Here is a 25420-nt window from a genome sequence, read left to right on the forward strand (position 1 = left end):
GTGTGTTAATTCATTTTGATTTCACGGCAACAATCATTTTGTCATTTTCATTCTTCATTAGACTGTCTTGCAGTAAACACAGACACAACAGTCTGCGCTCGACCCAGTCCTCGCGATATACCACGAAGCTTCCGGTGTTGTGAACGTCTCTGGGAAAGATGGCGGTCAGCATCCGAGGCCGTCCTATCCGAAGTATACGGATGCGAGGTAAGATTAAACCGAGTCTGTTTGGCCGATTGACAGATCCGTCAGCATAACATGATGCCACGCTCATCCGCTACATCTTAACTTTATATTTTTGTCAATGCTTCGTCTTGTCTTTGCATAAACAGGACGAAATGACAGCGGGGAGGAAAATGTACCACTCGATCTCACAAGGGGTAAGTCAGATGAACCCACTGAACTGCCCACCTCGACAGCATTTTTTGATCAGCGTAGGCGTGTTGGGAATGTATCATTTTCGCACGTTTCAGATGTGCATATGATGTCAAAATATGCGGTTAAGGAACACAGTTTACTAGATTTTGAAACAGTCCTTGAGTAAACATGACACATTTCAGTCCTCGAGCACGAAATCCTCTTTTAGATACAATTGTAACGTTTCCCAAAACATACAAATAGCTGGTGTTAGATAACATCGCGATGCGTTTTATTGTTTGTCAAAGTTACACGTACAACTTTTCATCATGCCCAACACCGAATGAAAAAAACAACAGTGTTTTGCTGCAAAAAGCGTGTTCAACTCGCTTATACGTAATGTGTCATATAACCTTAACTAAAAATATGTCAACATTAGTGATACTTGTGGCTAGATTTGTGGTTTATGTTTTATTATAGTAATTCTGCTGCTGTTCTTTTATGTTGTTGATGATGTGAGGCATGCTCAGTCCTGACTTACTGTTTCTCATTCATCAGCTGACAGTATTTGATTATTATGGGCTGTCAAGCTTCCTTGTGAATCTCAATTTATGTGCATTGTTTTGATGTGCACACGAGTTCCCGGGTACTGTAAATAAGATGTTGGTCTAAATATCCATTCAGAGGGTTGTTGCTATTTGTCATCATAACAAATGAGGGTTTGGCTTGCAGATTCCTTGCTGAGATAAGCCGTTACCACGGAATCTTGATGTTTGTTTCGCAACGTTATGGATCTGTGTTGTTTATTACGACTTAAGCATTGCAGTGAGATATTTGAAATTGTACAGTATAAATTAAAGTTTCTTACAAAGTTATGACATTTTAATATTATTTAACTGTCGGTCATGATTGTGCAATGTTTTTCTAAGAAATGTTACTGTGCGTTTATGCATTTGGCAGATGCTTTACCCACAATGACTGCATTCAATATCATTTATTATTTCAGTATGTGTATTTTCTGGAAACCAAACCTACAACGTTTGCCCTGCCAATGCAACTAAAACTGCAATATTTTGATCTGTTATAAATCTTGACTTGGTTTGTTGAATTATAGACTAAAAAATCCCCTTTCTCTGAAATCTCATAGATTTGCATTTCACCAACAATTATGCATTGTGTTTACCAAGTTTTGACTGTCACACATTATGTTTGCTTCAATTGTGCCTTTCTCCTAAAATACTTGTATTCACACAAGCCCTGGTCCCAGTAGGATGAGTCATCAGGGAGTCTGTGAACCAATTAGTAGGTTTTGTTTTATTTTAGTCCTGGTGATTGAACAGCTTCCTGTGCGACTGCAGGGGGAAATAAGTCATAAAGTGCTTTATTTCTTTGAATGAACTCCTAAAAAGCAGCAGCCTGAGGTAGTAACACTGACTTAATATGATTTCAGCCATTTACTGTGGAAAACGCCTGTCAGATATTCAATTTCATCCTGTTAAAAGCTAAAGTGCTATATTTCCGCACAACTAGTGGTACCAATCGGAACTGCCAAAATAATGGGTTTGCCAAGCACTCCTCAAATCTGTCATTGGTTAAGCCATTGTTACTGTGTTATGAAATGGAGGAGATTTATTTTAGCGGCTTATCTCCTCATTGGTTTGATGTCAGAAAGTTCCACTATGTCCACATTTATTAAAGTCTTGTGTAATATGCTTTAATGGTCAGGTTAATCCACTTTGTGCTCTTAATAATTGTGTTTTTTAATGTTACGAATCATTATGTGATCATATCCTTTATTTTACTCCTTCTCAGTTGTAAGCTTACCATCAGTGGCAATGATGCAGTTGCATACTTATTATTTCTGATCAACCTCTTTTTTTCTAGACTCCTCCGAGAACATGCGAGAGATCCTCCAGAATGTGGCCAAACAGCAGGGTGTCTCAAACATGCGCAAACTTGGCCACCTGAACAACTTTGTCAAGGTTTGTCATTGGCATTAACAAGCAGCAGGTGTTGCGATAGAGTGAGGAATGCTGGAATATATCGTGTTAACTGCCAAAAGCCCAATTATTAGAAAGTTGTATCCAATCTGGGGCATCTGTTTAACATTGACACAGTTCTGGATGTGAATTCTTACCAGAGTTTGATCAAATTTAGTTGGCAGCAGAGAAGCAGCTTTTCTGCATCATAAAATATTTGCTATACAATTAAATTGAAGCTCAGATGCCATATTTTTCAAAGCCTTAGAGAACTAGAGTGCAGTATTTGGTTAAGTTTGGCATTTGCGACAGCAGATTATTTTAGCACATCAAAATCTATTCCTTATCTTTCTGACAAAACAAACAAGAAAGGTCATAAGTGGCACTGACTTGATACTGAAATTTACTGAAGAAATCTGATTGCCTTTCTTGGCACTCTCTGCTTGCATTGGAGAGTTCATCTGATAAATTATGACAGATTTGTCAGATCTTTGCAGGTGTTCATGCGTGCCGCTGTCGTAAGCAGTACAATATTGTGCTTTTTCCGTCCGACAGGTTTTATCAAGCCAACCGAGCTGTCAGTTGAATTAACTATCTGCGTATAAAAAAACACACCCTCCACATTTCTACTCCGTGTCAAATACCCTTAAGTATTCCAGTAATGATTGAGGTTGAGATTTAGAGACTGACATTTAAAAGAGCTATCAATGTCTCAACGTGTAGCCAAGACGGATAAATAATCACTTGTTTGTTTTTAATCCAGCTTCTCTGCAATGTCGGCCACTCAGAGGAAAAGTTTGGCTTTACCTATGAAGAAATTATTATCTGGTGAGTCATGAAGCAAACAAATATGCTTGACATAAGTTGTAAGGTTTTCACAAAGGTGTTATGAAGGTAGAAGAAAGATTAAAGAAATAATTTTTTTCTGCCGTTATATTATGCTTCAATATCATAAAATCAAACTTTTAGGCCAAAATTTGACTAAATGTAAATGAAATGAATAGTTTCTGCGTGATTTATTAATGCACGCTGTTCTCACGAAATTATTTTCACCTTTAATAATGTAACTTTCTCCATTTGTGGAAGGACTGACCATTTCTGCTAACATCATCAAGACTGTATTAGCTTGCATTGAATTAAAATATAAGTATTATAATATTTTTTTAATTAGTTTTTATGATCCAATCAAATGGATTAAAAATCAAGTACCATCCTACATTTCTGCTGAAGATTCACTTGGACCTTACTTAAATTCAGTTTTTTAAGAATGTTGTCACTTTAAATCTGCTTCTTTTCCAGCCTCAGGTTGGCTTTGCTCAATGAGGCCAAGGAGGTGCGGGCGGCTGGCCTGCGTGCCCTTCGCTACCTCATTCGAGACTGTAGTATACTTCAGAAAGTTCTGCGTCTCCAGGTGGATTACTTGATCTCCAGGTTTGTATATCTAGTATTTGGAAAAGAATAGTGAGGTAGTTGCTAATTTCTTTCATCACATGCAGGATTTGATGATAATCCACGTAGAGTTGTGAATCATCTCCTGTTAGGATCTCCCTCTGTGTGTGAGAAAGAACTAGAGTTCATGTGAAGGGCTAGTCAAGTCCAGTTAAATTCAATCTAAAGCACAGTGCTGAATGTAAATGTAGGTGCATAACTGAGCCTGAAGTCTTTCTCTGCGCGTGTCAGATCTTGCATGGGAATATGAATCAGAAGGCATTTAGAAGTAATACTCATCCTCTCCATCACATGTGATTTCGGCATTAAGAGTTGCATTGGTTGTTAATGTACTGTATGATCTTTTTATCTGTAGATGCATTGACATTCAGCAGAGTAATGAGGTGGAGCGCACACAAGCTCTCAGGCTAGTAAGAAAGGTGAGTTCAGACTGACATTTTCTCGTTGGGTGCATCTAAATCGGTGTAAATGTCCAAACCAAACCTGTGTAACCAAACAATTTTTTCCCTACTATGGTAGTCAATAGTGGCAAAGAACTGTCACAAGCATTCTTCCAAATATCTTTCTCTGTGTTCATCTGAACCAATAAATGTATATAGATTTGAAACAACTTGAGGGTGAGTAAATAAGGACAGAATTTTCATTTTTGGATGAACTGTTCCTTTAATGACGATTAAAATAGCCCTGAATCTATGTAAAAACTGATTTACAATACTTTATCTCCCACACTTTTTTAGATGATAACTGTGAACGCCCTGCTCTTCCCAAGCTCGGTCGCAAACTCCCTTATCGCTGTGGGCAATGACGGACTGCAGGAACGGGACCGTATGGTTCGCGCTTGCATCGCCATCATCTGTGAACTCGGTGGGTTCCCGCTGTATTCAAGAAGCATTCTGAAACATTTCAACACAGGTGTTGAGCCCCTGCGTGTTTATTTTTGTCCACGCAGCACTGGAGAACCCAGAGATTGTGGCTAAGAGGGGTGGTCTCAGCACCATACTGAAGAATGTAATCGACTGTCAGCTCAGTCGCATCAATGAAGCTCTGATAACAACCATCCTGCACCTGCTCAACCACCCGCAGACGAGGCAATATGTTCGCTCAGATGTGGAGTTAGAGGTATGGAGATCTTGGTGGGACATGTTCACCAAATGTTCACCAACGGCCAAATATTTGCTTTAGCTGGTTGTGGTCTTTTATAAGCACACATTGTAAAAGTAACTCTGTTTCTTTGTTTTAGCAAATCTTGGCACCTTACACAGACTTTCACTACAGACACAACCCAGACACAGCAGAGGGTCAACTCAAGTAAGTTCTCCAGTGTACACTAACCTTCTCTCTTTCTCTCAACAGGTAGTGGTCGAGCTTTTGTTGAAACTAGTAACTTTGTATTAGCACCTATTGTATTATTGCTCCTGTATGACATGTCGCTTATTGCTCCCTGAACTCTTTGTACTGTAAGTCGCTCTGGATAAAACCGTCTGCTTAATGACTACATTATAATGTAAGTGTTCGGTCTTAAAGGGATAGTTCATCCAAAAATGTTGTATAACATATGTTATATGTATATGTTTTTGTTCTGTTGAACATAAAGAAAGATATTTGGAAGAATGTTAGCAAAATTTGTTCTGGGAATCCATTTACTACCATAGTAGGAAAGTTTCGTGTAAACAATTGAGAGATTATGAAGAATTTAGAAAAGCAAACAGTTCTGGGGCACCTTTGACTACAATTTGTTTATTTCCCCTGCTATTGTAGTCAATGATGTCCCAGAATTGAATATTGTTAACATTCTTCCAAATATCTTTCTCTGATTTCAATGAAACAGTCATTTATACACATTTGGAACAACTTGAGGGTGATCAAATGATGACTGAATTTTCATTTTTGGGTGAACTATCCTTTTAAGACCCTTCATGGTTTTAGTTAAATGTTGCAAAGTAAATGCTTGAAAATACAAGCATATATCTCGATTTGGCAGCTTTTTTAGTTGTGTGTTTTTCTATTTAACAGGGAAGACCGGGAGGCTCGATTTCTGTCCAGTAAGATGGCAATTGTTGCATCCTTTCGCTCGTGGTCCGGTAAGCATGTTTTAATACTTTCTTACGAAAAGAATAAATCAGAATTGAGGTTCCAAAGGATGCAGTACGTCATATCTAGTTAGTCCATCATGCATTCAGGAAGTAACAGGAAACCAATGATTTTTGCATCTAATAATATTCTCAATAAAAACAAGTTTAACCAGTATGCATCTTTTACCTTGAATTCCCTCATGTACAAACCTGTCATGCAGCAGATGTATATCATGGCTGTGTTGAGAAATATTTTACTTTAACTGAACCGTTTGTGTTCCGCTGTCCCTCCAGGCATCATTAACCTCTGCAAGTCAGGCAACTCTGGGATCCAGTCTCTCATTGGTCTGCTGTGTATACCAAACATGGAAGTTAGGGTATGATGGGATATTATTAGAAAGCTTGCTGTACACATAAGATGCAAATCAAATGAGTTGTTCCTCTTGTTTTTAAAAATTAAGCATTCAAGTCATTCAAGCCCATAATATTGAGATACTTTAACACTTCAATCTCTTCACAGCAAGGTCTGCTGGAGGTGATGTATGATATATTCAGACTCCCCGTTCCCGTGGCGACAGAAGATTTTATCGAAGCTCTTCTCAGTGTGGGTGAGTGCTACCGCTGTCTGCTCGCACTGATTGACATTATTTATTTACTTTTACTGCATTCTACGTTAAATCACGGTGACAGAAATGACATCATGTGTTCCAGACCCCGGTAGGTTTCAAGACACCTGGAGACTTTCAGATGGTTTCGTAGCCTCCGAAGCAAAAATCATACTTCCGCATCGGGCGCGGTCCAGGTAAAAATCTGATCAGGGTTATGCCGTCATGTTATCTTATATGTTTTCCCAGTTGTTAATGTGCCGGCATATTTGAATTTGACATGCTGATTGATTTGTTTTAATCATCACACAAACATTTGAAATATATAAAAAATCTATATAAATACAAATATAACAAAAGCATTTTCTCAAACAGTAATTTCATATCAGAAGACTTATATTAACTCAATAGAATCATATGAGGTTTGTGTGTGCTTTTAATACATCTGTACTTTTTTTTATACAAAATTGTTGTGTTTAATCAAAGAAATGAAGTCTTATACATTTGGGATGGCAAAAAGCAGATTTTCATATTTGTATTTCATGAAGTAAAATAAATCTGAAAAGCATTGACTTGATCTGACACGTGTTTGCGTTCTTTGCATCCACACAGACCTGACTTAATGGATAACTATCTCGCCTTGCTGCTGTCTGCCTTCATCCAAAGTGGACTTTTAGAGGTAATCTACAACGTCAACTTGACAAAAATGCTTATGTCTATTCCCCTGATGTGAGATTCTTGTTATACATGGAGAAATATTTTGTAAGGCTAATGTATATGATAACGCTTTTTTTTTTTTACATAACCAGTCTGTTGTCTTTATTTGCAGGGTCTGGTTGAGGTGATCACTAGCAGCGATGATAACATTGCCGTTCGTGCGACCATCCTCTTAGGAGAACTCCTACATATGGTATTATTCTGGAATCAACAGAATGTAGCTTAAGCATATCTCAAATGAGTGTGATTAATCTTCATCTTATTTTCAGGCCAACACCATCCTCCCCCATTCCCACAGTCACCACTTGCACTGTCTACCCACTCTGATAAACATGGCTGCTTCTTTTGATATTCCTCAGGAGAAAAGACTGTGAGTTCACTGTCTTGTCCTTCATAGCTGCTGATACAAATAGCACCGGCGCTGTGTTTTGATGAAGACTTAGCTGTGTTTGGTTATGATTCGCAGACGGGCGAGCGCTGCAGTGAATTACTTGAAGCGGTTTCACGAAAGGAAGAAACGAGGCCCTAAACCTAGCAGTCTTTACCTGGACCAAATTATTCGCAAGTCACTGGCCGCTCAGGGCTGTCGGGACCAGCACATGAGACCCCAGAGAGACATTTTTGTCATAAAGGTATTTGTTGGTGTTTTTGTGATTTGTGCTAATGGCCAGTGTGAGATAATGGTGCTGGTAACCGAGTTGAAGGTTCCTTGTTGTTTTGTGTAACAGTGTCAGGTTATCAGTTATTTGTATTTGTGTGCTCTTAGGACACAGAGGAAGCTCTAATGCTGAATCTAAAAGAGAGCCAGATTCTCTATCATAAACAGAATTTGGACTGGAACTGGATCCTGATCAGTACCATATTGAAGGTGAGAGCTTTTGGTTTCCTAAATCCACCTTAAAGTGGAAGAAATGTTGTTGTCATTTCAAACCTTTATGACCTACTTTCTTCTTGAGAACACAAAAGAAGATATTTTGAAGGATGTTGTTACATTGCATTGGTTTTGTGTCCATACAGTAGAAGTGAATGGGTGCCAGTGCTGTTCGGTTACCAATTTTCTTCAAATTATCTTATTTTGTGTTCTGCAGAAGAAAGAAAGTTAAAGATTTGAAATGATTAGAGGGTTGGGAAACAATTTTGCGGGGAATTATCACTTTAAGACTTGGTCTAATGTGACAAAAAGAGTAAAAAATATTTACAGATATTTCTGAATTTGGATTGTCACTATGGATCTAATGTAAAAGCTTAACGTTTTGAATTCATGCGGGCGTTTTAGTCATGTTAGAAAAATATTTTTGTGAATGGATATTCATACATCATATAATTGTTCAATGACCTGTCTTTTTGTTATTTACATTTATGCCGCAGTGGCCAAATGTTAACCTTCGCAACAACAAAGATGAGCAGATGCACAGGTAAGCACAGGCGACAGGCGAGAACATCTCCTACGCTATTCTCTGGCCTTCATTATTGTAAAAGCTGCTCTTTCTCTCTCAGGTTTGTGCGAAGGCTGCTGTTCTTCTACAAGCCCAGCAGTAAGCTTTATGCCAGCCTCGAGCTGGATCACAGCAAGGCCAAGCAATTAACAGTGGTGGGCTGTCAGTTCATTGAGTTCCTGCTGGAGTCAGATGAGGTGAGATAAAAAAGGGCCTTAAAGGAACAGTACTCTACTCTGTCATGCGGTTTCTGAGCATCAGGAAATGGTGACCTGAATAATTTTCTGTATGTTGCTGTCTCCTCAGGATGGTCAAGTTTATCTTGAGGATCTGGTGAAGGATATTGTGCAGTGGTTGTCCTCGTCCTCAGGGCTGAAGCCAGACCGTAGTCTGCAAAGCAATGGCCTCCTCACCACCCTCAGCCAACACTACTTCCTCTTCCTGGGCACTCTCTCAGCCCACCCGCAGGGTGTTAAGATGCTTGAGAAGTGCAGTGTCTTCCAAAGGTTAGTGTAACACCTGGCAGAACCAAGGGTTATAAATTCGCAATGAATGACCAGCTCCATGGACGGCCCTTAACTTCCGGCACACATTCGCAAACAAAAGTGTGCCTATAGATTATTTCTGATAACAAGCAAAAGAATCCGAGAAGAACCGTTACTTGGCTAAACTTGTCTCTCCAATATATTATACTGAGATACCAAGCTCAATGTACCGTACGATTTCTTTAAATGCGACCAAACTACAGGACCCATTCAGCAAATTGTTTATTTAAAGGAAAAGTTCATCTCAAAATCAAAATTGTGTCTCACACATCTCACATGGCGTACATTTTTTAAGACCTCCCACCGTCATCGGAACACAAATAAAGATATTTCAGGTGACATCCGAGAGAATTTCCTCATAGACATCATGGTTTTAATTGTTGTCAAGGACCAGAAAAGTACTATAGACTAGAGGTCTTCTCGGGTCCAAATATCTTTACCCGACCCGAAATGACCCGAATCACTTTTTACCCGAACCCGAGACAGACCCGATAACGTTTTTATTTTAAAGCCCCGACCCGAGACAGACCAGATAACGTTAGACCCGAGTCCGACCCATCGTATATGTTTTTTAAACCCGACTAGACCTGAATGTAAACCGACGTGTATTAATGAAATTGATATGGCAATGAACACGTTGATCCTCTTGTTTTGCTCTGGCAAATTGCACAAACTGAGGCTAAATGGGTTGTGAATCAAATCTATATAAGTGACGACATGGCAACCACTCGCGCGAACATTCTGTCTCAACAATGTGTCCCAAACAATGTGTAAGTTTTTTAATATCTACTTCTGGTCGCCTGGTGCAAGTATGTTTTTCCTGAATACGATGGTAACTACATCGAGTGCAAACCCCTGCAGCGTTGGAAACTTCGGGATTTCAATTCTAAGGTGATTTCAGATCACCGCGACTTTCTGAAGATTTGCGTGGCTTTCAACCGATCGGCTGAGGGTTGGAGGAGAGTTGGTAACTACACGCACACACACAAGCGACGCGCTGTTATTGTACAGGATAGTTCGGGTCTTCCTCGGGTCAATTAAGCAAAACTATTTTTACTTTATATTACCCGAGACCCGAAGACACTAATAATATACCCGACCCGTGTCCGAAGCTCCCGTGAATCTTTTAGACCCGAACCCACTCGGGTCTCGGGCCGGACCTCGGGTTTTCGGATCTAAGTGGACCCGTGAAGACCTCTACTATAGACACTATCCGCTCAAGATGCCGGGAGGTCTTAAAACACGTTGAACGTCATGTGGGTGAGTAAAAAAAACGATTTTGAGATTAATTTTTCATTTCATAAAACAAACAAAATTCAACAAATAGTTTATTTAATACAATAATAATACAATAATATAAATTAATATTAAAGCAACACTTTGTAGTATTTCAAATAATGTGGCTGACATTTTCTCAGTGGTAGAACAACTATTAACCGCATGAATGCTACTGCCGCTGCTACCTGAGCAGCCTCATAGCGGCTTCAACCACATTCTGTAAGTTCTGTGTTCAGGTCGGTACGCCCTGCCTGCGAAAGACATGGTTTCTATCTAAACAACGTTTCTGCATTCGCTAGTTCCATCAGCTTGGTCAACAAATTTCTGTGTATTGCGCTGCCCAAGGGGAAGTTTATACAGCGATATTATTTACAACACTGGTAACAGACAATTGTGATAATCAACCACATGCGAAGTATTGATTTAACTTCAATTAAATATTATTAGTTATATTATTAGACACTAGCCAAAAACAGAACAAAAGTTAACTGGAGACGTGTCCGATGAAATGGTCTATAACAATTAGATGTCTAATTTTGACATTTACATAAGCAAATAAGGATGACCAGTTAATTTTTTAGGGTAGGACTTGATTTAGGGTTCTGTGCTTTAGACTTTTAACTATTTGGTAGTAATAAAAACCTTTTAGGCTTAGTTTTTTATGTTTTTGATTGTCTTGATTAAAGATGTCATTTTGAGATCCCCATACATACATAAATTTTTATTTAAGATTTTTAGGTTTATTATATAAATCGATATCTGTTACAAGAGGTGGACAGTATTTATACTCAAGTACATCTTGAATTTTCAGAAAATCTTTCCTCACTACATTATACAGCATAATATCATACTTTTTACTCCATTGCATTTCATTAATACGTTTTTACTTTTACTGTTTTACCTTTAATACGTAGGTACATTTAAAATCTAGTACTTTCTTTTACTCAAGTAACATTTTTGACTAAAATAATAATATTAAGGTTCTAATTTATGCATTTTATAAAAACATTTTATGATATGTATTCATGAAATGATGTGTAGTGGAGTAAAAAGTATGGTATTATGCTTTGTAAGTAGAGTAAAGACTCTCCAAAGTACAGATACTGGAGAATATACGTGAAAAAATATATATATATATATTCTTTTTTGAGTATTTTGTAAATTCTGTCTAATGGACACTGACCCTATAAAAAAATGCTTTTGTTTTGGTAGCCTACTGAACCTGTGTACTCTGAAGAACCAGGACCATCTTCTGAAGCTGATCGTTTCCACACTGGATTACAGTCGTGACGGTTTGGCACGAGTCATCCTCTCCAAGATTCTCTCTGCTGCCACTGACGTAAGACAAAGAGCCATTGTTCTTTGCTCATGTTTGACTTTAAACCATTTATCCATGATTAGAAAAATATATTCAGTTAAATAGTTTCCCTTATGCTGCAGGATCACTAATGTTGTTCCTTTAACGCTCTTTTGACACAGAATGGCAGGCTGTACGCCACCAAACATCTGCGGGTACTACTCCGAGCTAACGTGGAGTTCTTCAGCAACTGGGGGATGGAACTGCTGGTGACTCAGCTTCACGACCGCAACAAGGCTGTTTCAATTGAGGCTCTGGACATACTGGATGAGGCCTGTGAAGATAAGGTGACGTAAACATTTCTAAAAATGCATAATACAAATATAAAGAACACAAATGTTTATTTTGATTTTATTTAAAACATTCAATTCCGTTCTTGCATTTGTAGGCAAACCTTCATGCTCTGATTCAGTTGAAACCAGCCCTTACTCATCTGGGAGACAAGGGTGTGCTGTTGCTGCTACGGTAATAAATATTTTTAAATGTTTAGTTTATAACCCCTCTTCACAACTGAAGAACTGTTTAAAAGTTAACTCTAAAAATGTGTTACCCTTAAGAAATATATAATTTCCCCATTGCTGCCGGCTGCCATTTTGAATGCATCACTCTTAACTGTCAAGACACATACTGTTCATTGCCTATTGGGAATTTTCATTCACAGTAAATTCCAACAAGGTTTGTGTACGATTAACTGTTTCTTCTCTGATGATCTGTCATTCGTCTCTAGGTTCTTGTCCATTCCAAAGGGGTTCTCCTATCTAAATGAGAGGGGATATGTCACTAAACAACTAGAAAAGTGGCAGAAGGTACTTTATCTTTGCCATTATTTTGGATTTAATAGATGTGACTTTAGGTTTTTAAAACTCATAATTCCATTAATAAATGATATTTAGCTTTTTTTTGTTTCTTTTCACAAACAGTGGCTTTAGTGGTCATTTAAAATAGATTACATGATGTTAGCTTAATCTTTTAGTACCCATTAATTGTTTGTTATTATTTATTCGGTGAATACCCTTCTGTCCCCCGGTAGGAATATAACCTTAAATATGTGGACCTCATAGAAGAGCAGTTGAATGAAGCACTCACTACTTACAAGAAACCAGTAGATGGGGATAATTATGTGCGACGAAGCAACCAAAGGTTTTGGTGAACATTTATATCTTATCCAACAATTTTCTACTTGTTCTTAGTAACATTTGAAATGTCTAAGACTCATCTAAATTGTTTCTTACAGGTTACAAAGGCCAAGTGTTTATCTTCCTGTGCATTTGTATGGACAACTTGTACATGATAAAACAGGCTGTCATTTAATAGAAACTCAGGTATGTGTTTTAAAATAATTTATGACTGGAATAAATGAAATGTGTCATATAAAAATGACCATTTGCTCACCCTCATGCCATTTCCTGAAGTCTTCATTTTTTCAGATGTACACAAACTAAATAAAAAAATTTTCATGAATATATCTATTTTATACATTCAGTTCTGTGTTAGATGTTAAAGCTCCAGTATATTTATTATAAGACTATTCCAAATTATCTCAGTTGGTTAACAAATTATTTTGAAACTAAACAGAAGGGGACACACAATACTTGTTTTCTGTCTTCGACAGAATGTGGTTCCAGATCTGAGCTACACAGTCCGCTGCCCAGTACTGGACAAATGGGAGGGGATAAAACAGCTCAAAGCTGCTCTTTGGGCCCTGGTGAGCTTCTGTGTTTGTGTGAAGAATATTTTTGGTATTTGTGTTATGAGAGTATTACATGTTGGAATACTTTTTTTCAATTCTTCATCACATTATAGTGTGGTATAATGTTATTAAAATATTTTTGTTTCAAGGGAAACATCGGCACATCTAACTGGGGGCTGAACCTCCTACAGGAAGAGAATGTGGTTCCAGATATTGTTGCTCTTGCCCATGACTGCGAGGTTCTGTCTATCAGGGGGTATGTTGTCTTGATTACAAATTCAGGCTGGAAATCACCGTCCAAATATGTCAACATTTAGAAAAGGCCTTTAGGTTGGACAAAGATACTGTACTTTGCTGAGTTCTGCCCCGCCCCACTCAAGCTCTTCCTATCATTTCTATCAATTCGATCAATATATTTTTTTAATGCTACCTCAAAATGTGTTGCAAATGTATCAAATGCTGTCGTCCCTTTTAACCAATAGGGTTGTGCAGTGATGATGTCATTTCTAGGCGTGAAAATCTAAATCGCCTTGGGAAATTTCAAATGGCTTTTAAGAACGGTGGCTTTTGAAATATGAGTAAAATAAGAAATGTTGTTAACGATACATAAAATCAGGGCTGTGATTTTAACTTTTTTTTTTACATGTAGCACTGGTGCTACAGAAAGTTTTGTATCACAGGCAAAACAGTTGTAGCAGAAATATAAAACTTTGTTATACTAGAAAAAATATAAATGTAAAAAAATTATTTGTCTGAGGTAACAGACAAAGGACATTAATGTTATAGTTGGGAAAATTTGGGCCATATAATTTAGTTCTGTGTTTTCCAGTATTTTGCTATACAATCATTTTAACATTTGTCCACATACTGTAGTATACTATTGTATTATTCACAATGCTAAACTGAAATGGTGTTTTTGATATATAATTTGATATATATATATATATATATAAAATATTAGTTCAGTAAATATAAGTATACTGTAAATAAGTGAATTGTAGTATTATAACACTAGGTTAACAGTTGATCAATTTACTGCTAGAATACTACAATTTATTATAGTAAATATATTAATACAATGTAGTGTTTTTAATCTGGATCAAGTTTACCAGACTTTTATTTTGGCGGGTTGACAATATCTTTTCTCTAACAATGAAACTCTTATGAAAGTAAACTCTCAGATCAGCTCTGGAGATGGAGTTCATGTGTTCATGTCCTCATACATAGATGCATCTGTTATTCATTTCCTGTTTCCACATTGTGTTAATCACAGGGCTCTATGGACCCAGTCACTGTTTTGAATAGTTTCACGCCTACACATGACAAAGTTATCAAAATGGTCTGCATTTACATGGATCCAGGAAAACGGATAAAAGCGATGTAGTTTGACAGTGGATGGCGATGTTGTTGTGTAAAGAAACTGGACGTGCCTTGGCACATGCACTGTTATAAGCCAAAAGTGCTTTTTTAATACCGTTGGTCGACATATATATGTGTGTTTAAAGTCTGGCGAATGTAAATAGTGTGTTTCCACTGGTCTTATTGATGCAGCAAATCCAATTTTTGCTAGGGAAAAGTTCATACATAGCCGAGCAGCGAGAGCTCACAGTACGGGAAACCGGCATATTGTTTTGGCCATATCCCGTGCGCGTAATTCGCATTTCACTTTGAGACCCGTTTTCAAAACGCATACATTTTGTGTCAATCTTGTGTAAACATGTGCTAAACCAACATTGGTAATGTATTCTTAGCACATGCAGAGTTTTTCGTACTGCACAGCCCTTCATAAAAGGCTTTCCTGTTTTGTTGTGCAACATTACACGCAGTCATCTCAAACATGTTCAGATGTGCTTTCTATGTTGTAATTACACATGTTTATACCTTAAAATATGTGAAGTGTGGTGCACAACAAAACATGAAATTTCCAAAATAAGGAATCAATTGAAATACTGGTGTTGTAAAAATGAATTTGAAATTCCTGAACCTCTTTTTCATGTTTGGAGTATGTAATGTCTGTTTATAGAATACTATACTGGACTGTTCTGTTTCTCAATAATGAAACCACAAAAATGTGGCTTTGGCGTTAAGCAATCTTAAATTTCACTTCTTGTTAATACACTAGTGTTTGCAACAGTTTAACAACAAGAGTTTAAAGACTTACACAGTTTCAAAATGATTTCCCGTGAACCGCCATGTGTGTCTAAATGACTCAGTCAGTTGTGTCATTCAGCTGCTCCTGCTTTGTGGCAATCTTGCATTCTTTCCTTTTACACTCTGTACTTTGCTTTTACATACGTTTGTTTTTCTACCTTTTCATCTTTTCTCAGCACATGTCTTTACGTTCTGGGGCTCATCTCTAAAACGAGGCAGGGCTGTGAGCTCCTGAAACTGCATGGCTGGGATGCGGTCAGGCACAATCGCAGGCAGCTCTGGCCTGTGGTGCCGGATGAGGTGGAGCAGCATCACAACCCTCAACATCAGCAGACCCCACAACAGCAGCAGCCCCTCATCCAGCTGTCCTCAGCCCCCAGCACCCTCAGCTTGAACTCGGAGTCCACCGGCTCCAGACATAACAGCGAGAGTGATTCAACACAGCCCAGTAAGTGCTGTTTCCACATACTCAGCTATTGCTCATCGCTCTTACTACAACACTGCGGTTTAGACTTGGGAGGAGGTCAGTCATACCACCTCATAGATGGGTCCGATATCTTTGTATTACAAGCATCTTTTTCAGGTTGTTAGTCTTATCTTTGGTTTCTGCTTGTCTGGTTTTATTCAAGTGTTGAAAAAGTAAATATGACCGTAACACTTGTGAAATGTTATGAAGTTTTTTCTCATTTGTAAGTCACATTGGATAAATGATTTTTTTTTAATATTTTTAGATCAATGTGAGTGAATGTAACAAAATAATGCATCTACAGTAAAAAGGAATTTGCACAAAATTTGGGTGTTAACACCCTATCGGACGCACACCCCTGTCCCGATTTACATCCATATTTATTTATGGATATTTTATTGTATATTAATTGTATTAAGCTAAATTAAAACTACTTGATAGTTATTAATTATTTGCGGATATCTACCCGGAAATTAAGTCAGGGCCATGTAACATTTGTTTATGTTGTTGCCGCTAAAACCGTCTATTGTAGGTTGTTATGATGTTTTGGGTGGTTGCCAGGGTGTTGCTGTGCCATTTTAGTGTTTTACAGCATTTGCCAAGGTTTACTAGGTACTTGCTAATCGGTTGGTTACCACCTCGAGCAAAAGGTCGATGTGTTTCTTTCTTATAGAGCATATGCTTGTTGCTTCCTGTTCATTCTTATCTTTTAAGAATTTATTTAATAAGATACTTGGGCTTACAGTCATGCACAGATGTGTTCAACTGAGTAGACATGAAATGGAGAAGAAGCATGAATGTTCTTTTCTTCAGTCCGTTTCTGTGTTTGTTTTTAGACGAGTGAGTACAGTCTATAAGCCTGATTCACAGTTACTGACAGAGGGAAAATATTAAGCTTTTCTTAGCTAACACTTTAAACATTGTGGCCTATTGGTTAAGGTGGCTAGTTGTGTTTATACAGCTGCAGAAAAAAATAAGAGACCATTCAAACTTGAATATGAGCTGGTTTACTTATCCAAAAAATACAGAGCATCAGTTTTTTTGACCTGGTTTCATTTTCTGAAAATAGATGCAAATAGGAACAATGTTTTGGTTAGAAATTTGGGAGAAATATTGTTAATAGTTTACAGAATTAAACCAAAACAATAATTTTACCCTAAACGCATACATATAAATAGTAATTTCAGAAAAACTGAAAATGGTCTCGTAATTTTTCCGCGGCTTTCCAGCTAATTTCCTGAATTCCTGATGATTTAATGAAAATAACATTGTAGATATTGATTCAAATAAATTCTTTATTTCATTTGCATCACCTTTCACTGACAATATTTTTGAGCTAATCATGTTCTCTTGTATAGAGTGTGCCATCGTTAAGGTTGTACTTTTCCGTCATTACTTTTAACCTAGATGTGTTACATTTCAACAAAAAATGCTTATTTGCCCTATCTTCAGGCATGTACATCATGGATGACGATAAGTTGGAAAGTCCTGAGGACCATCCGTTGTACTTCAGGCCCAAACTTCCAAAGGACCGCAGCCCCTTTACCATCTTGTCCTCCAGTAGACTGGTGCGTAACCGCTTCCTCATCTCCCTCTCTGGAAAGAAACTCCGCAGTACCAGCGACCCCAAAGGCACGGGCGGCAGCGCTAAACTCCAGGGCGAGCCTACACTCGGAGGCCTCAGAAGGAATCGCACGGTCACTGAGCCATCCATGTACTCGCCCGTTCAGGGAGATATGTTCAGTCCTGTGTTTGCTGACGGACATCTTCCGAAGAGCCCCAGTGTCAGTCTGGAGACCTCCTTTGTTGGTAACAAGACCTCAGACACCGAGGGCAGCACATCTAGCATTGGAGATCAAGAGGTACGTCTGCACAAAACCGTTGGTGGAGACTGCAAGCGAGAGCAGACCAGTCGGGAAAGGCTGGCCGGCGATGGCTCAACCTCTGGAGGCGGCCCTCAGTTCAAAAGCCGCAGTCAGAGTTTTAATACAGATACGACCACTAGCGGCATCAGTTCAATGAGTTCCAGCCCATCCCGGGAGACAGTGGGCGGCGTGGACTCATCAACCAATGACACGGATTGTATTAGTCTCAACACAGTCATTAGCACCCAAACCATCAAAACACTGAACTCTTTCACGCCCCAATCCAACCACCTACCCCTGTCCAAATCAAACTCAGTGCTGCTGATGCCTCCTGGCTCCTCGCACACCCTGCCACGCAGGGCCCAGTCCCTTAAATCCCCCTCGGTCACCACCATCTCAAGCCTGACAGACTGCAGCTTCATGTACACAAGCCAGCGGGACGCGCTGGGCTACGCTACACTTAAAAGACTGCAGCAGCAGCGTATCCATTCTTCCCTGTCCCACAGCGAGGCGCTGGCCTCTCCCGCCAAAGATGTGCTTTTTACAGATGCCATCACCATGAAAACCGGCAGCTTGGACTCCAGACTCACACCACGCAGGTAAAGCAGATTGGGGGGATTAACTTATTTTCCCTTTTGGCGTTACTTTTTGCATTTTATTTTACAGTTTTTTTATGCATCCATTTTTTTACTTTTGATAGCTATCAGTTGTTACACAGTGTTTACATATTCCTCCACTTAAAAACAGGTTATTGAGTCATACGTGGTTGTCCAGCTGAAAAGCTTTCCATGTATTTTCACCCATTACATTTATGGGCTTACTTACGAAATCAAAGCATATTTTTATGAATTTAAGTTATCTTGGACATTTTTACCCTCCGTCTGCAGGGAACTGACACCTCAAAAACCCCCTATGAAATCCCTGATCCCCTTTCAAAATAATATGCTCTGTTTCTGATGGTCTCAGGTATACTAAAAAGCGCTTCAGATGTCTGGGCCAGGCTTCGAGCAGGCCCCATCGCAGATCTCTGCTCCCACGGTGCGTGGAGAACCACCCAGGCCGACGCCTCCCACTTTCTGTTTGAACATCCACTTCAAATTTTGAAAATAGCATCCCCTGGCCTCTCTATCCACAGCCCAATCCTTAACCAGATTCTCTGCAACCATGACTCCTCAATCCTTCAAATTGCCTCGCCAAAATAGAACAAAATAAAATCTTATCTTCATTGAATCTACAGTGGCTCTAACATGACTTGATAACCCAACCATTATCCCCGTTGTCCCAGATTTCCAAGTAGTTTCCTGATTGTGTGATCCAGTTGAAATTCCTGAACCACATTAGCCACCTTCCCTCAGTTGATCCAAGAAGCATGTAGAGAGTGTTTGTCTTTGCATGAGGCAGCCATTAAAGACCAGCTGCTCACACTCTGAATCGTTCATCAACAGTTTTTCTACAATCCTATCATTCATCTGTTAGCCTGCCAAAAGTACAGAAAATAGTTCCATATACGAAACCTCTCTCTGTCTTGCTGCTTCTTCCCAATTTTCTGCTTCCTCTAAATACTTCTCTAATCTCTTTCCTGTGGTCGTTTTCTCTGTGGACACAGGTTTCTCAAGGCTCTGAGCTTTGCATCTCTGGATAAAGAGGATCTTCTGAGCCCCATCAGTCAGACGTCCCTCCAGCGTTCTTCTTCTGTGCGCTCCATGGTCTCCAGTGCCACATACGGCAACTCCGACGACTACATCGGCATTGCACTGCCAATGGACATCAACAGCATGTTCCAGGTTTAAACTTCATGTCTATTTTCCATAATCCTGATATTAACATGTGTTGGGTGATGCAATCACAAAAGCAGATGTTCTCATGACCACACAACAACTCTGACTTTGCAAAACAACTTTCTAAACTTGTAACTGAACCTTACTTGAATTCCGGTGGTTGCTGTCTAGATTAAAGACATACCGTACTTTCAAAAGAGAACGAGTCCACCGTCAGAGGACAGATCAGCGAAGTTCTTCTCTGGGGATGTGGATGGTGAGGACCTTAGTGGTTGTGCATTTCTGATAGCTGTTTTTTACCCTGTTTTAGTATCTCATTGCTGTTTTTGTCTCCAGGTTCCAGTGAAGGTTCTAGACATTCTGTTTTAAGGTCTCAGTTGAGTATTACAGAGCTGATCGCCGTGAGCCAGACAGATCACCAGCAGCTGCTGGGTGCGGAGGAGACCGGCCTACAGGAGCACAGTGATGAGAACTGCCTTTACTGCGCAGGGTTGCACGTGCTCGGCTGCAATTCAGAAACTTCAACCCAAAACCGCCCAGGTAAGATACTTTTTTTGAGTTTCTCATACTGTAGTTAACAGGAAATATTTTTGTGTCATTTTGGAGCTTGGCTGCCCCAGTCATCATGAAGTAATTTGCTCATACTGATAAAACGCTTGTTTTTTTACTTTAGACTATGCTGATGCTCCATACTCAGAATGGTGCAATCCAACGATACATAACCTTGATGTGATGTCCCAGTCCAAGTTCTCTGGGGTTTCCTGCTGCAGTGATGCTGTTTCTCAGAGCTCTGGTGGCAGCACACGCAGCACTGAGCTTGTGCTTGGTAAGGAAATTGCTGTGAAAAAATTGCTTGACTGAAAGTAAGAAAGTCATACAGCTTACAGAGTAAATTATGACAGACGTTTATTTTTGGGTGAACCCTCACTTGAAGTAACGAAGGGAGCTTGCAAGAGGCTCATTTTCTCTTTGAACTGCTGCCGTCTGGTCGGCGCTACAGAGCACCAAAACAGCCAGACATAGGAAAAGTTTCTTCCCTCAGGCCATCTACGTCATGAACGTCATGAATGTTCTTCTACTGTGCAATAAAAACATCTGCAATTCACAACTATATATACTCATATTTATTATACATATGTTATTGATATAATTTTCCTGGAAACTGGAAAGCTTCTGTAACTAAGACAAATTGATTTTGTCTCCCAGCACACTTGGCAATAAAGCTCTTTCTGATTTCTAACTAGATTCAGATTGTATTTTTTGTTGTTTGAGATAAACTTTTTATCTGTTTTCCATCTCTCTCAGGAGTTAAAAACATTCCAGAGGATGCTCCAGCCTGCCGTGTTCTTCTGCGGAAGGAGGTGCTTCGACTGGTCATCAACCTTAGCTCCTCAGTGGGGACCAAAGGGAATGAGACCGGTCTCCTCACGTAAGATGACTCATCCACATTGACTCGAAGTTATTGAAGCTGTTATTTATTAATCCATTTCTTAAAATGCTTTGAACTGAAATTCTTTTTTAGAACATTATGTATGTTATGTTTTGATTTTTGTAATGTGAAGTGAAATTCTCGAATGTTGGGAAAACTATAAGGAGTTTATAAGTATTATTTTTCTACCTTATCTCAAAACTCTATCCCTGTTTTTTTTCAGAATCAAGGAAAAGTTTCCCTATGCGTTTGATGACATCTGCTTGTATTCTGAAGTTTCTTACCTGCTGGCTCATTGCATGTTTAGACTGGCCTCACGACGCTTCATACAGGAACTCTTCCAAGATGTTCAGTTCATTCCGGTATTGTTAATAAATACTTTCATGTCAAACCAGTCTAAACTGTTCATAATTGACTCGCCCCCTTGACATTTCAAACCTGTGTGACTTATTTCTTCTGCAGAACACAAAAGAAAATTTAATAAAAACATGGTGGTAACAGAACACCGTTGGCCCCATTGACTTACATTTTTGTGTCCATGCAATAGGATTCAATGGGGACGGAATGGGGGAATGGTTTTTGATAACCAGCATTCTTCAAAATATTATTTCTTTCTTTTGCAGAAAAAGTCATACAGGTTTAAAATGACAAGAGAGCAGATAAATGATGAAATAATTTAAATTTTTGGATGAACTTGAACTGTGTGAACCTGCACAGGTTGCATTAAAAGCTCTCCAGGAAGCTGCTGAATTTATCAATTATGTATCATTAAAAAATATATATTTCATGTTTTAAAAATATTAGAGGCAAGTTTCAAACCACAGATTTACTTTGTATTTCATTATAACATGATGTATGAGCCTTAGTGAGTAATATTATAATTGTTCGGTATATTGGTTAACTGCTTGATTTCATTTTTCCATTTGCAGATGTATGAGGAGGCCGAGAGCATTTTGTCAAAGCCCAAGAAGTCTGCCACTATAGATCCTCCATCAGAGCCCTGATTCTCCAGAGGATTCACACTATTATCTTCCTTGATACACCAAGTTGCCAATCCATTTTCCTGCCTGTGCACTTAAACTGTTCATGGTATAAGAGACAAGTGAAATAGATTTGGGTGGATTGAGTGAAACATGTGGGATATTTCCACAGAGAGAAAGAGCGGTACGTTAAGAGAACAAACAGACCTGAACAAAAACACTGCTCAGATGCATCTGTGGTGCATGTTGTAACCAAATAATCCTTTTGACTGACAAATATGAACCGCAAACTTTTCGATGGAAAGTGAAACTGAATTGGAGGAAAATATTGCAAACAAAATTTAAGACTCTAGGATAAATTGAGTAAATCTTGTTGCCCCGTATTGTCGTTTTTAAGGGCATGTGAGTCGGATTGCACGTAACTAAAGAATTTTATCCCGAGCGGATCTCTTGACACTACAACATTCCGGTTGTTTCTCTTTCTTGAATTCACTTTAAATAATTCTGGCTGTTAGTATTAGGAATATTAAGAAGTTGCTTTTGCGTCAAGAATGAGCAAACCCTCGGCTTTAGTTCTGATGCGACTGCTCTGCGAGACAATCATCACTAAAAAATAATAATGAGTAACTGCTAGTTTTTATTTAAATTTTGTATCTGACTCGTGGAAGCATCTCTTCTAATTATTCGATTCTTATCTTGACATTGCAGTCACCAAACCCCAAGGCAAATGTGTTTCAAACATACTTGATGGTTACACAATTTTACAACAGTATGTGTATTGTATGATTGTATAACTGTAACTGACCTCTGAAACGTCATCCAAAAAATTTCTAGGTTTGAACCAATCGTAAACAAGATATTTATTTATTTATATGCTTATTTATTGTTTGGTCCAAGCAGTTTCTATAGGTCCTTCAAACTTCATTTCCAGCCCATTAGTCTGGATTAAAAACAGATGTGTTATTTCTGTCAGTCAGTTTAAAATATTTCAAGCATTTATTTTTCGCTGTTTAGCAGTTAGTTTTATTCTGCTCTATTTCAATTATTTGTAAGGTTCAGTCTAATGATTTCCAACTAAATCGGTCACCTTTGTTTTTGTTAAGAAAAAGACAATATTACACCATGTTTGTGCTATGACACAAGTCAGCGGTTATGAGATGCTTTTGAAACTAACTGTCTACTGCCCGTAAGTACTATACAGTATTCTCCATTTTGGTTTTGAAATGTTCTTTAAATCTAGGGGGGGTAGGGTCAATCTGGTTGAAATTGCATTAGCACAGTACCAAAAATGAAAATTCCCTATTTGTATTTTTAAACTTACAGTTATGAATCATTTTCTATGCAATCTGGCTGTGCATTTTATCTGCATCTTGTTAAAAGAATAGGACGGTAATGTTTTGTTCTCAACTGGGCCATTCATGATACTAAGAAGGCTTTCATTGTTTTGACTTACATGTAGAATTCATGACATTTACCTTTTTTATTTATTATAGAAATAAATTAATCTGCCGTTGCTTCTGAATTAAGCGTCAACTTTAACCATCCCTTTTATTTTGTGAGAGATTAAGTAAGAGTTAGTTGTAATAATATTTTTTTTATATTGGTCAAATTTATAATGCATGTCCCCATCTGAGTTTTCCAAAAGCAATGGGTGATACTGGCTCATATGATGCTGCTTAAACTTAATATTATGTTTTGGATTTATGTACTGGCTGGTAAAATTATCTGGACATTAAGCCACTAATAAAATCATTACTTTTTTATGATAGGGGAATCTGTCCCTAATAATGTCCTTAGTTGAACGGAGAGTAAAGCATGTTACTTGTGCTCAAGCTATTAGTTTCAGAAAGTGGTGATATCGCAAGGTGGTTCTTTGTGGATCTTTTTCCACAGTGTTAATCATGTTCTTGCTTTGTCTTTAACACACTGGGGGGGTATTTGCACCCATCAGGATGACCTTAAGCCATTGTTTTAAAGGATTTTGTATTGTAATGCTGGTATTAAATGCACTGGTGTTTTTAAACCTCCCCAATTATAGCGGCAAAAAGTGCTAAGCAATCGTATTTGTGGACCAAGTTCCAATTATTTTGAAGGGGGTTGTTCTGTCCATCATTATTGATGCTTAAGGTGTAAAGGAAAGCCATACATTTTAAATGTACATTTGTTCATTGTAAAGCTAAAACAAACTGCACCTTTCCATGATTTTTTTCTGTAAGTGCACTCATGATTTTGCAGAGCACTGACATTTAAGCACCATTTAATAATGAAATTGCAGAGAAAGATGCAAGTGTTATTTATATTTTTTTCCTGAAGGGAAACATTCAAACTGTTGTACATACTTCTGATGTTTTCTTAATAATGGGCTTTCTTGTATAATTTAATGTGCTCTGAGAATGGGGTGGGGTGATAGTTTATGAGCCTTGTGAAACAATCTAATGAAAGGGATGCATCCTAAATAAAAATAAAAATGTATTGACTTGTTTCGTGTTTTCATTTTTCACAATTTAGAGTATAAACCCAGCGAAACAATCTAGTACAGTTGTAACTGTAAATTATGAACAAATGCTTGACTGGCCCTGCTATAGCTTATACCATAGGATGTCCTTAAGTAAATTGTAGAAAAATTCCCAGATACTACAGTGGTCCCTTATGAAAAGAACTTTCAATTAAAACAAATAAAATGGCTACTATAGTTAAGACATTGTAACCACAGTGTTGCTTCAGTATAACAAGAGTTAACCATGGTATTTCTAGTGGAACTGTGTTCATACAAATTTGCCAAAACAACATGGTTTCTACACTCACACTGATAAAATCTAGGTTGCTTTCCTTAAGGGCTTTTAAATCCTACTATAGTAATTACTATAGTGCAGTATATATATCTGTAATATATATAGTATGCTGCTGGTTACTATAGTAAATGTCTGAATTACAATTCTTTACCATTACAATTTTTCCTGCTTATAATATTCGATCACAAAATAAGACCAAATTAAACCTAATAACTTCCTAAATCACAACTACTAAGCTCTCTCTGTTCTTCATAAACCTTTACTCAGTATAACTTTTAATCAAAGTCACTGAGTGCAGCTGTGACACGTCAGAGGAGACCTGTGCACGGTGCTGGGTTTTACCTTTCTATGTTTTCAGTTTTTCTAATTTTCTCCTGTAAAGCTGCTTTGGAACAATGCACATTGCTATATAAATACGAGTGAATTGAAGACACGCTTCCTCATTACCATATGGACTTTTGTAGAAATAAATAA

At 38.3% G+C, this 25420-nt stretch overlaps 1 protein-coding gene across 1 annotated transcript; it reads left to right on the forward strand.

Moving 5' to 3' along the window:
* The first annotated feature begins 132 nt into the window (after positions 1-132).
* Positions 133-24634, forward strand: rictorb (RPTOR independent companion of MTOR, complex 2b). Its single transcript, XM_079486550.1, has 38 exons — positions 133-207; positions 333-380; positions 2242-2339; positions 3100-3164; positions 3636-3767; positions 4141-4204; positions 4523-4649; positions 4735-4904; positions 5026-5093; positions 5799-5866; positions 6152-6234; positions 6378-6465; positions 6569-6659; positions 7075-7141; positions 7292-7372; positions 7449-7549; positions 7646-7811; positions 7946-8047; positions 8548-8594; positions 8677-8812; positions 8922-9121; positions 11651-11777; positions 11918-12082; positions 12184-12260; positions 12523-12601; positions 12826-12935; positions 13030-13117; positions 13408-13500; positions 13635-13741; positions 15813-16084; positions 17555-18566; positions 19574-19751; positions 19917-20001; positions 20082-20285; positions 20419-20571; positions 21051-21174; positions 21398-21536; positions 22104-24634. Exons 1-38 carry the CDS (start codon positions 159-161, stop codon positions 22176-22178), a joined length of 5139 nt encoding a protein of 1712 aa, XP_079342676.1. The 5' UTR covers positions 133-158; the 3' UTR covers positions 22179-24634.
* The last annotated feature ends 786 nt before the right edge of the window (positions 24635-25420 follow it).

The sequence above is a fragment of the Barbatula barbatula genome (genome assembly GCF_947034865.1).
Source record: "Barbatula barbatula genome assembly, chromosome: 22".
Lineage (NCBI taxonomy): Eukaryota > Metazoa > Chordata > Actinopteri > Cypriniformes > Nemacheilidae > Barbatula > Barbatula barbatula.

Bases quoted from the DNA above. Each gene is read 5' to 3' on its own strand.
- rictorb (XM_079486550.1), top strand. From the start codon at position 159: ATGGCGGTCAGCATCCGAGGCCGTCCTATCCGAAGTATACGGATGCGA. The intron at 5,867-6,151 runs GTAAGCATGTTT...CTGTCCCTCCAG, and splicing joins ATCCTTTCGCTCGTGGTCCG to GCATCATTAACCTCTGCAAG. The intron at 13,742-15,812 runs GTATGTTGTCTT...ATCTTTTCTCAG, and splicing joins GAGGTTCTGTCTATCAGGGG to CACATGTCTTTACGTTCTGG.